We start from the raw sequence: 12,365 nt of genomic DNA on the forward strand, positions 1-12,365 counted from the left end.
GGGACCAGCTGTTCTACCGTGCTGAAGTAGTTCTGGTACCTCGTTCTCATACTGGATCTCCAGCATGGCTCTGGAACTGCCGAGGTCCTGCATCACAGACTCAGCCTGCTTCAGCAGCTCCTCGCGGTTTATCGTACGCTACACACACAAGCACAAAAACGCAGAAAGAGAGGAAAACAAGGCGAGAGAAACAGAGAAAAAAAAGAAAGAAAGAGGGAACAGAGAGAAGAGGCTGATTATAATAACGCTCTTTTTTCCTTTACTGTCTCATCATTATGAAGAGATCTGCAGAAGTAAAACAAAAGGCATAAGACACATGCCTTCTTCCTGTCGAGCCGTGGGGCCACACGGCTGTCCTGGGAATCTGATTGGTTGATCTCAGGGTTAGTGTCCAGCAAGCGCTGCATGGCGCGGTCACGGTCAAACGCAGTCACGTAGAAGAGCATCTGCCGCGTGTCGAACGGAAAGAAGAATGGGCTACAGAAAAGAAGAAAGAATTAGTAGATGACATATGTAACTTACTCCCACAGAAATGAGAGGAGGGGAGTATGTGTGTGTGTGTGTGTGTCTGTCAGCGCGCCTGCTGTACCAGGTTTTGCCGAGCTCGGTCAGCCAGGTGGGGATGTTTCCGGTCATGATGACCAGTGGATCCTGGAGCTGTCTGTTGGCCTTAGCTGTCAGTTTACTGTTTATAAACTCACCGGTGGGAATGATTTCTTTACATGCAGAATTCTGGAGCAGAACAGAAACGGGAAAAAAACAAACATAAATATATTTAAAATACACTTCAATTCCTTCACTACTGCTCTCATATGTTAGGCTTTACTGAAATTAAAATAATGAACATATTTATGATATACAGACAGAGCCAAAGAACGCTGTTGCATGATTTAAGTCAGCTTTTTACTGGTTTCTCCAGGTCTGCAGTGAGTATAACGGTTTATACTGGTGGAATTACTCACATCATACAGGTAGAACCAGTATCTGCTCATGGAGTGCAGCACCCTCAGCAGCAGGATGACCTCCGTGGACGGGTCATCAAAGGTTATGCCCTCTGGAGGCTCAGATATGAGGTATGTCTCTAAGGGGTTCATCACGCTGGGACACACTCCGTCTGCACCGAACACAGACACAGATACAGACACACAGATTAATTCCACTGCACAGTCACAGAATGCTCATTCAGACTGCTGATTTTGACATTTTGGAAACCATTACATTGTGAGGGTGTGTGTTCATATTTAAGTTTCATGTTTGACGGTGCATGTGATGCGGATTTATAGTTTGCTGTTCTGCGTATGGTGATTTCTTTGTAGCCTACCATGCCAAAGCTCGTCCTGTTTCTTGGCATTACGTGGCGAGGTTTTGGTTGGTGCAGTCTGAGCTCGACCTCTCTTTCCTCCAACAGTGTCTTTACTGCCATCTTCATCCTCCCTCACTGGCTTATACCTGTCACACACACAGAACAAATATGATGGTCAAACATCACCAAGATCAGGAGGTCAAATGTTACCAAGCCATGCTCATTGTCACTTATTCAATCTGACAGCTTAGAACTACAGTTTGATCTGCATGCATGTGCATATGAGAAAGACAGAGTGTGAGACAGAGTGTGTGCGGGGGGTGTACCATATAGTGTGTGTTTTGGTCCAGATGCCGGCTCGGCCGAGCGGATTGGCCTCATCGTCGGTGGACTCTCTCTCCTCCTCTGCCTGTAGGCTGAACTGTCGGACCGCCTGGTACACAGTCATGTTGTAGGGCAGGAGATGATCCCCTATGTAAAACTGAAGCCTGTGGCGCACACTCCCAGAGTTCAGGAACTGAGCCGCCTATACCGAGGACAGAGAGCAAAAACCATTAGTGGTTAGGGTTAGGACACACTAGACTCCTCCCAGTGAGACACTTTTCATAGAGGCCTGTACTCCATACACACACACACACACACACAGGAAATGAAGCCAAATCAGAGGGTCAGGCATATTGGTCACATTAGAGCTGGGGCAAAACTGTGTATGCATGTATCTCTCTAGGAGGAGAGTGACCTTTCCCTGGTGGAGTGTGTTTAAAAGTCAACCCTGACTTGAGTCAGAGGTCTGGGTGAATGCACGGGGCTGAGAATCTCTACCAGTGATTCATCGATTTCATCATCTGAACCGTCGTCATCACTATCTTCATCTTCCTCTCTGATTCGCCCATACCCTGAACATACAGAAGCAATTAGGTGTAGCATTACTGCCAGCAACAAATCTGACTTTTAAATTGAAGTAAACAGAAAACATTAGGTGAAGATACTACTCACCTCTGACAACCAAGTATCTCTCGATGGCCTGTACCAAAGCCAGGGGGTCAATTTTTACTGGACCTCCTTTCCACTGTTTGACGTTGGTACAGTCTGGATGTCTCTGCAGCTGGCACTTGAGTTGATGTGTGTTAAAGAATTTCAGAGCCTGAGAACCTCTGTATTTGAAGACACAAACACACACACACAAAGTTAAAATTCTGGGATATGAAAACATGAAAGACAGCATAACGTAATACAGTGGGTAGCATAAGGTGCTACCCAAACCATAAGGTGCCACTAGGCCCTCTGTAGTCATTTCTAGATGAACTGAACACCCTCCTCAGCGCCTTCCCCAAGGATGGCACTCCCATCCTGTTGCTTCGGGACTTCAATCTTCCGCTGAACTCTACTCAGTCTGCTGGTCTCCTCCCCCCTCCTCCAGTCCTTCAACTTCACCCTAGTGGGGTCCCCAACAACACACAAGGCTGGCATCCAGCTGGACCCTGTCTTCATAAGAGGCTGCCCAGCTCCTGATCTCAAACTCACACCTCTCCACACCTCTGATCACTTCTTCTTATATCCTTCTCCCTCCCGATCATATCCTCGCCTAAATCCTCTGCTCCCACCCTGTCAGTGTCTGCCCGACGTAACCTTCGCACCCTCTCCTCAAGTGCCTCCTCTTCTGCTGTTTGTTGTTCTCTCCCTTCTGCTGGATCCTTCTCACTTCTCTCTGCTAAGGAGAAGTTCTCTACTGTCCTCTCTGCGCTATCCTCCTCCCTGGATACCCTCTATACCTGTTACCAAACCAGCTCTTCTGTCCCCTCCCAGTCCCTGGCTGACTGACAGCACCGAATGCATCCAAACTTCGCAAGGCTGAAAGGAGACGGCGGAAATCAAAATCTCTAGATGACCAATCCCCTTTCCACTCTCTTCTCATTTCCTTCTCCTCTACCCTATCCTCCGCTAAATCTGCCCTCTTCCACTCCAGGATCAACTCCCCCTCCTCTAACCCTCACAAACTCTTCTCTACATTCTCCTCCCTCTTCACCCCTCCTCCTCCTCCTCCCCCTCCCTCATCCCTTTCTGCTGATGACTTTGTCTCCTTTGAAAAGAATGTTAAAGACATCTGCGACTCCTTCCCCTCATCTCCTCCCATTTCAAATCCCGAACCCTATCTCCGACTTGGCCCCCTCTTTTTCTAACTTTTACACTAAATCACTCGTAGTTATCTCTGCCAGTGGTCTTTCCTACCACTGCTACACCAATGACACACAGTTGCTCTTCTCTTTCTCCCCCTCTGACTCTCAGGTCCAGCCACACATTGCAGCTTACCTAGCCGACAGTGCCTCCTGGATGTCCGCTAACCATCTCAAGCTCAATCTGGAGAAGTCTGAGCTTCTCTTTTTTCCAGCAAAGAGCTCCCCAATGATCGATGCTCCGATTACCATTAAGGATTCTGTGGTGTCTCCCTCCAGGACAGCCAAAAACCTTGCTGCGACCCTGGACGACCAGCTTAACTTGTCTAACCACATTGTGGCGGTCACCTGGTCCTGCAGATTCTCCCTCTACAACATCAGGAGGATCTGCCCTTTCTTTACCCAACAAACAACCCAGCTCCTGGTTCAAAGCACTCGTTATCTCCCGCCAGAACTACTGCAAAGCCTTACTCAGACTGCTTCAGCTGGTTCAGAATGCTGCTGCATGCCTGGTATTCAACCTCCGAAAACGCTCTCATGTCACTTCGCTACTCACTACTCTTCACTGGCTTCCAGCAGCTGCCCGCACCCAGTTTAAGACACTGGTGCTGGCTTACCAGGCCACAAGAGGATCTGCCCCGTCCTACCTGCAGTCTCTGATCACTCCATACACCCCTACCAGATCTCTCCACTCAACCTCCTCTGGACAGCTGGCGGTCCCCTCACTTCGAGAAACTGGCAGCCATTCAACTCAGCCAGGACTTTTTTCTGCCCTTGTTCCACAGTGGTGGAATGACCTTCCTCACCCAATCAGAACTGTGGAACCTCTCGCCATCCTCCGCAGAAGACTGAAAACCCGTCTTTTCAGAATCCACCTGACCCCCAATGTCTAACCTCTCTTTTATGTTATGTTTAAAAAAAAAAAAAAAAAAAAAAAAAAAAAAAAAAAACACCTCTCTGTAATAACCTTGTCCCTATGCTGCAGGATATACAGGACTGTGGTACTGAAAATAATTTGTATTCCTACAGCGATCTTTTGCTTATGAGGTAGTTAAACCTGCTTGATGCACTATTGTAAGTCACTCTGGTTTAGAAGTGTCTGCAAAATGCCAAGCTGCAAATTGTATATTTGATACATTTTTGTAAGCGCAGTAATATGAAGTGAGAAAGATGGACAGAGAGAATTGAGGAGTATGAAGAGGCTGGAGTCAGAGATGATGAGTGAGAAAGACAGACACACAGTTAGAGGACAGAGAATGGTATGAGTCAGCAAGACAGATGGACAGGGAGAAAATGGAGAATGGAGGATGTCAGAGAGAGTGAGTGGTATAGACAGGCGTACGGGAAGAAGGTTAAGAATGGTTGGGCTCAGAGTGATTGAGAGAGAGCGTATTAGTTAATACCTGCTGCCATTTCCGTTCCCGCTGGGGAAGTCGTGCACTTTTACAGGGAACTGCTCCATCTGACTCAGGCAGTTATTCATCTTGTGGACCAGCGCCAGAAGAGGACCGTTCTCAGACGGGTCCAAACGACCCAACGGCTCCTGACCCGGAAGCTGTGTATCACAGAACCCACGTCAAATGAGCACACGTACACATACGTATACACACACGTACACACACACACACACACGTACACACTTCCATCAGCTACAGTCAGCGACAGTAGCCATACATCGTCCCACAGCTTGAACAGCAGCCATATATCTGCTTATAGGTCTATTCCACCCAGGGGAGACAAGAGTACTGATGTAAAGACGCTGCATTAACAGTTGAACTGTGGTGTCTCTGTGACTCACCGGGCAGCCAAAGAATACGTGCAGGAAGCGTTTGAGCCGTACATCTCTGCTGACTGCATCGAGCTCGCTGTTGGAGGTCAGATAGAGCAGGAGCTGCTTGACTAACCCGCTGTGCTGAATCTCGAACGAAGACACGTCAGATTCGGACACAATACTGCAGATCTCCACTAAACACTCCACACCACTGTCCACCTGACAGGACAACATCATCACCATCATTAACATCATCATCATCACAGTGCCTTTGCCATATGAAGGTCAAAACTAAGGGCTGAGAGCTGTGTGAGAAAAGTTACCTGCAGGCTCAGTAGCTCTGTGGCGGTGCAGAGTCTCTGTAGAACATTCAGCGCTGGATTACTGCCATCAACATTCTCAGAGTTAAAGTATCGCTCCACAAACTTACTGGCCTGCTCCTTAATCCAGGCCTTGATCTTGTCCCTGACAAACAAACAAACTAATTCAGATCTTCCAATGAACAAATCAGCCAGTCACTAGCAACATATCTTCAGAGACGAGCATGGCAAGTGCTGGTGTGATATAAAGAACAACAAGCTTATTTGGAGAACATGGTTTGACAAGCTGCAACTGAAGAATAAGGCTTTTTAAAACTAAAGTATAACCAACACCTCCTGTCAAGCCGTGTGTGTCGTACTATACCTGTTATTGGAGACAGAGTCTTTGGGTGGGACGCGGGCAAGGCCGCTGACACCAGCTGTGCGGGAGGGCTCAGAGTTGGAGCTGTTGGTTTGAGCACCAAGTTTGCCCCAGGTCTTGGGGTTCAGGCTGGCCAAAAAGGAGGATTTGGGAGACTGGGTGGTGGTGGGACTCTTAGCTGAGAGAAAAGAAGAGACAAAGTCAGACTGACGCCAAACGACTGTGAAGACATACATTAAAGAAATCAGCAAGGGCATCTGTAAGACTAGTGCTATAAATACAATGCTAAATGTGTACAAATACAGGAGCAGTCTTGAGGTCATCACTAATTTAGCTCTATGACTGATAGTATAGACTCTGCTCTGGTGATGTTACAGTGGCATACCTTGATTGTCCACTTTGTCATCGTCTCTGGGGGGAGAGTATTTGGGACGTCTGGGGCCTCTTTTAGGCAGCCGTTTCCTCTTCAAGACATCACTCAACCGACTGAAATAGACACAAATGGACTACTTAGTCTCTGTAGAGGAAAGTCTGATGTTTAAGGTTCATCATGATCATCTATGTGTGGGAGTGTGGGGGTGTGTGTGTGTGTGTGTGCGTGCGCAAGTTTGAACTTACCCCTGGGGACTGAGGTCCAGTGAGTCGTCCATGCTGTGTTGGAAGCTAGGGGAGCCCAGGTCTGGCGTGACATTAGAAGCAGCTGTAGTGGTTGCTGTGGTAATGGTTGTGGTGCACAGACTGGCTGTGCCACTCGTGCAGGCTTTAGGGGGGCTGGTGAGGAAAGTTTCAGACTCTGCCAGGTTCTTTACCTGGTGCATCACACCTGGACAGACAGACAGACAGACACATACACAAGTCAGAAATGAAAAAGATTTAACACTCTAAAGACTTCCCAGCTTTCATCTGGCCTGAGTTAAATCCACACTAGCCCCTAACACATTAGTGCGCAAAAGCTATGAACAGTTCACACACAATTGTTAAGCGAGAGGCAATGAACTGCTTTCACTCATCTCTTCATCTACCATTAAACCTTTACTCTCCATGAGCTGGAATATTCAATAATAAGACCTCTAGTAAGAGGAGATATGACACACCCATACAAAACCTAAACTACTTTATTGGTCAACTGTGAACGCTCTCTCACTGTCTCTTTATGGAGAACATTTCCCTGCAGCGTTGTTAATGAGCTTTGCTCCTCCATATCCCATCTCATTCCATGTCTAGGAGCGTGTGCAAGTAAAAGACTGTGTGAAAGTGCGTGACTAGGGGGTTGGTGTGTATAAGTGTGTATTGAGTTTTACATCTAGGGAGGATCCATTACCTTCTCTTCTGAAATAGACGCTAAAGACGTCTGGAAGTTTCTGCATGAGGATCTCTGCCATCTGCAGAGAGCCCACTACAATCTTCAGATCCTGACTGGACAGCATAGAAGCGATGTGACTGTAAAAGCACACGCACAAACACAAACACCTCTTGGTCAATTTGATATTAACAAGCTAAGGCTCCTAGATTTTTTTTTTTTTACCCTCTTATTTATCTGACTGAATTGGCACCCCTCCAGTACTGTCTCAAAAAACAGCTGACAAGAAAATTAAAATGACTTCTGATTCCAAATTTTGTAAGCATTAATCGAGTCTTTGATCACAGAATAAGGCTGGACATACGACTGGTTTACACAGCTGCTTGCAAATGAAAGTTCATTTTGTGTGTCCAGTTTGTGTGGTGACTGACTGACCTAGACACAGCATGGTTCCTCAGCACATCCTTCAGCAGCTCAGCGTCCGCAAAGTAGATGATTCTCAGGATGGCTCTAAGGCACTTGTGTCTGACGGCTGGCCCTGCAGAGGAGCTGTACACCTCATACAGAACACCAAAGAGCGTCTTAATGAAGCACTTAGCCAGCTCTGGGTCCTCCTTCATCAACTGAGCACGAGCATCCTCTCTCCGTACCTCTAAATGACCTCCTGACAGAAAGAAAGGCATTCAGTCAATAATCAACAGCACACCGCTGTATCAACATCAACAAAGGATAAGTCAGTCATCATTAAAAAAAAACCTCTTTGATGTATTAGCCAGTGAGGGGAAGAGAGAGACTGTGTGTGTGTGTGTATGTGTGTGTGTGTGTGTGTGTGCGCGCAGGGCTCTGCGCTTACTTTTTTTTTTTTTTTTATGAAGGAGCATTTGTGCGCCCAAGTTAAAAAATTTAGGAGCACAGGTAAAAGTTTAAGTGCTCAGTCAGTTCTGTTTTCAAGGACTTGAACATCATGGATCACAATTACGCAATTAAACATACAAATAGACCAGCTGGATAGATTAAGAATAACTGATACAAAATTTACAGGAAACGGGATTTTAAAGAACATTACTTTATGTTCATATTTGACGTTTTGTTATGTTGGGCTGTAACTGGTTAATGACGCATTGTGTTTTACTATCGCACCATGTCTCATATGCGGGTTTCCAGAGACAAAGAGAGAAGAGCTGGTGTCGAATGAAATATGGAACGGCATGAAATCTGGAACGGCATGAAATCTGGAATGGGTGCATCCGGTTAGTCATTTGGTGCATCCGGTAACCATTATCACAGGAAATGCGTCAAATTCTGTCAACAATATAACTATGCATTGCAAAATCAAAGGGGGAACATCAATGAATTACAATATAGGACCAATACGTGATACCTAATCGCTAGACACACTACCATACCACAAATTTAAGTTAATAATTCTGTTCGTTTAGACAAGTAATGTACATCCCATATCATGTCGTCTACAATCACTTTATTGAGCCAAGTTATACGGGCAAAGCATCGCTTATCTCTATTAGTGGCTCGGTTAGCATATTGTAACATTGTAAAGGTATTAGATGCACCACAAAACTGGAATTTTCTTCTTTCACACTTATTTAAAGCAAGTTGTACCTTTAACAGCCATTTAACGGTTTGGTGCCTCCGAACACGATAGTTTACATTAGTGACTATAGACAGAATTAGACGCATTTCCCATGAAAATGGCTAACCAGATGCAGCTGTTCCAGATTTCATGCCGTTCCATATTTCATACGACACCGGCAAGTGACACTGGGGCATCCTTGCAAAACTTGCAGAACATCAGACTGCTAGATTTCTCATATTCTAGCCCAGGGGTCTCAAAGTTTCGGCCTGCGAGACAGTTTTGTGCGGCGAACTGATTGTTTTAGATTTGTAATGAGATTCAGCTCACATATCAGGTTTTGCGTTTCGTTTTAGATTAGCTTCTTAAGAGTACTCAACCAGCTTTGGGACTTCAGTTGCATAGACTAACATTAATTGCAGAGCAGTTAATGCTGCTCAGGGTCAACCAACCAAAATAACCAAAAGAGCTAACTGTTACCAGCCAACCAATGGAGCTATTCAAACACCTTTAACTGTTCGCTAGTTAGCTGTCACTTAACTGCAAATGGAAGCAAAAATGGCTCTTTCCAAATCAAAAAGAAGAGTTGGCCAGGAGCATTGGCAGTTCCAAGAAAAGTGGATGTGTGATTACTTCTTCATTCAGTTTAACGGGGCTGCAACCTGTCTGATTTGCAAGGAGAAAATTGTCGTCCTTAAAGACTTTAATCTAAAGCACCATTACACCACCAAACACGCTGGTGAGTCTGATTGGCTCGACGGTGAGGAGAGGGAGAGAAGAGCGTCACAACTTCAGAGAGGTCTCTCCTTTCAGCACAACTTTTTTCAATGTTGTTATGCTTTGCATTTTCTCGCTTGCTTGTTAGTTTTTTTCTCGCACCCTTGAATTTGAGAAAAGTGAGCCAATTGAGGTAGCATGATGCATTACTCGCGTTGGAACATAACGGTGTTTGGGAAGTGTAGTTTTCTCATGTTGCATTTGCACCAGTGCTTTTCAGCTTTGCTGTTTATTTCCTAGGCCAATATTAACGTTGTCACAAGTGCACCTAAACATATTTTCACGTTCGCACACCGGCATTTTTACTCCATATGCGAGTGAAATGGTCGTACTGTAGATCCCTGGTGTGTGTGTATATATGTATATATGTATGTGCTCTTCACTCTCACCAGTATTGGGATTAGCTAAAGGGTTGGGTTTCCTCTGGATTCCGCGTGCAGTGCCTGTGTCTTCGTTTATCTGCTGCATAGAGTTGAAGTCGATGGTGTAGACACGTCCCAGTGTAGACAGGCTGATTTCATCTTCACCATTCTGATGAGCCGTCTTTGGGGAGAGGGAGGGAGGAGCAGAGAGAGAGAGAGAGAGAGAGAGAGGGAGAGAGATGTTTATCAAAGGGGAATAAGCTAACTGAACTAACCTGTGTTTTAGGGTGACTGTAATGGCAGTGTCTGTCATGGTGAAGCTATACCTCTATAATGCGGCTGTCGATTCGGTTGTAGGGGTGCCACAGGCCTCGATCATCCCTCCACTGCCAGATGGCACCCTCTGTAGTCTGGGCACTGCCCTTCTTCAGCATGGCATCCACTGCAAAGATGCCCTCTCTGGGGAGACATGGCATCAGCTCGCTGCAAAAGAAAAATGATGTAAATGTCAGTGCTGAAAAACTACTGGTTTATGTATTTCAGGAGGCCATTTTGGCTCCCAGCTGTTTAATGCTCCAAAGCTGCGATCAATGACCTCCTTATTTCTCTCAGACATCTCTTGTCAGAAACACTTCCTCTTGTCAAGACCAAAATCCTAGGAGTAAGGTCATTACCTCATGTTAAGCGTTTTCCTCTGCATTGACACCCATTATAAGGAGAAAGCTTAACGTGGCTTAAAACAGCGATCAGTGATCACCAAATTTGTTACGTCCTCTAAACCCACATACACATGCTATCAAAGTGCTCATTCCAAGCCAAAATGCCACATTTACTGATTCAACTTGAACACATAAGATATTTGTGGTACTCGGTGCAAACAACGACTAAACGATCACATCACTTCGTGCACTTAAGGTGAAACCACCGCCTACAGATAACACACAAAATGTACTCATCCCTGTACTCTGGATCACCCTTACATTTTGAAGAATAGCACAGGGTCCAGTTCTTAGTGTCTGTGTGATTCAGCTGTAGCCTTTGCCAGATGGAGTTGTACTACAATTCCACCTGGCAAAACTATTCTCTTTCTCTCACAGTTACGGCCTTCATCTCTGCATCATATGACTGCACTTTTCTCCTGTGGCATAACAGCTTTTTTTGTGAGAGGCCTGATTGTCTGGTTTTTGCTGGCTTGCACTCTTCAACTAGGGACTGAATCCACAGCCTGGCCTTACAGCTGTCAAACTGACCCTAATGGTGAGCTGCTGATGACTGCGCCAGCATACACGATGGCAAAAACACCACAGTCATAACCACTGGCTTGTTGTGAGACATTTATGACATCTGTAACTGTCCAGTCAGACACCTGAAAATCTTCTCCAGCTGCTGAGTACATGCAGGTCACAACTTTCAGGAGAATAGAGCTTGCAGTTTTCACAGTTTTAAAATTGGATTGAGTTGAAGATGCAAACGCTTAACGGACGTTAACTTAGGCTAACTTAACAACCATATTCCTTGGATTTCTGTTTTGATTTTTCAAGAAGAGATTGTGTTTAGGACAAGAGATGTGGGAGAGAAATTTGGTCTTCTTTGATCATAGTTTTGGTGTATTAAGCCAGGTAGTTTTTTCCTTTGCCTATAATGGGCAGCAATGGAAAGGACAGTGCTTTACATGACGTAGGCCTAACTACCATATTCCTTGGATTTTAGTGTTGCTTTTTTGACAGGAGATGGTGTTTATGACATAAGAGATGTCAGACAAATCTGGTGACCATTGTGGAACATTAAGCCACATTAAGCCATTCCTTATAATGGGCATCAATGGAGAGGAAAATGCTTAATCTAAGATAACGTCCATACTCATAGGATTTCGGTTTTGATATTTTGACAGGTGGAAGAGATGTCTGAGAGAAATTTGGTAAAAACTTTTGGAACATTAAACCGTGTTAAGCCTCTCCAGGTTAAGCATTTTAGAATGCCTAATTCTGATTAGCTCCACTGACCCAGAGGCCTAATCAAACCACTATGTAGAGACAACAGCCAACCCTGGCTCAAGCACTGGCCAGATTCCTGATTCTTCCACTTTGAAAACTCAGTGTTACTGAATGTATTCAAACTGTCAGCAGTCACTCATTTTCCTGTGTCAGAGCTCAGGGGGCAAACACTTCCAGAGTTTACAGACAGCTGGGTCTGGCTAGAGGAGCCCAGAGCAGGAAAGAGGGAGGAGAAGAAGATGGAGGAGGAAATGTACCAGATGAGGGAGGTGAGCTCATAGAGCTCCTGAGGGCTTCTGGGTACAAGGTCAATCTGCTCCTGACAGCTCCCGTTCGACGCCCCGCACAGCAGGAAACGAAGAGTTTCTGCAATATCTGGACACAGGGTAAAGAGAACAAGATATCAGCTGAA

At 45.5% G+C, this 12,365-nt stretch overlaps 1 protein-coding gene across 3 annotated transcripts in view; it reads right to left on the minus strand.

Annotated features, from left to right (window-relative positions):
- trip12 (thyroid hormone receptor interactor 12) overlaps positions 1-12,365 on the minus strand; it is a 39,006-nt gene that overhangs the window by 3,354 nt on the left and 23,287 nt on the right. For all 3 annotated transcript variants that reach the window (XM_030766950.1, XM_030766952.1, XM_030766951.1), the window contains 19 exons: positions 12,211-12,328; positions 10,286-10,442; positions 9,987-10,140; positions 7,665-7,893; positions 7,251-7,369; positions 6,548-6,752; positions 6,315-6,415; positions 5,933-6,107; positions 5,572-5,713; positions 5,276-5,467; positions 4,881-5,032; positions 2,300-2,457; positions 2,126-2,199; positions 1,630-1,829; positions 1,322-1,449; positions 963-1,114; positions 590-732; positions 321-477; positions 40-138 (listed from right to left, as the gene is read on the minus strand). In XM_030766950.1, coding sequence (XP_030622810.1) covers positions 40-138; positions 321-477; positions 590-732; positions 963-1,114; positions 1,322-1,449; positions 1,630-1,829; positions 2,126-2,199; positions 2,300-2,457; positions 4,881-5,032; positions 5,276-5,467; positions 5,572-5,713; positions 5,933-6,107; positions 6,315-6,415; positions 6,548-6,752; positions 7,251-7,369; positions 7,665-7,893; positions 9,987-10,140; positions 10,286-10,442; positions 12,211-12,328 — 2,855 coding nt within the window. The remainder of the gene's footprint in view (positions 1-39; positions 139-320; positions 478-589; positions 733-962; positions 1,115-1,321; positions 1,450-1,629; positions 1,830-2,125; positions 2,200-2,299; positions 2,458-4,880; positions 5,033-5,275; positions 5,468-5,571; positions 5,714-5,932; positions 6,108-6,314; positions 6,416-6,547; positions 6,753-7,250; positions 7,370-7,664; positions 7,894-9,986; positions 10,141-10,285; positions 10,443-12,210; positions 12,329-12,365) is intronic.

Source organism: Chanos chanos, chromosome 2 (genome assembly GCF_902362185.1).
Source record: "Chanos chanos chromosome 2, fChaCha1.1, whole genome shotgun sequence".
In the NCBI taxonomy this organism is placed as follows: Eukaryota; Metazoa; Chordata; class Actinopteri; order Gonorynchiformes; family Chanidae; genus Chanos; species Chanos chanos.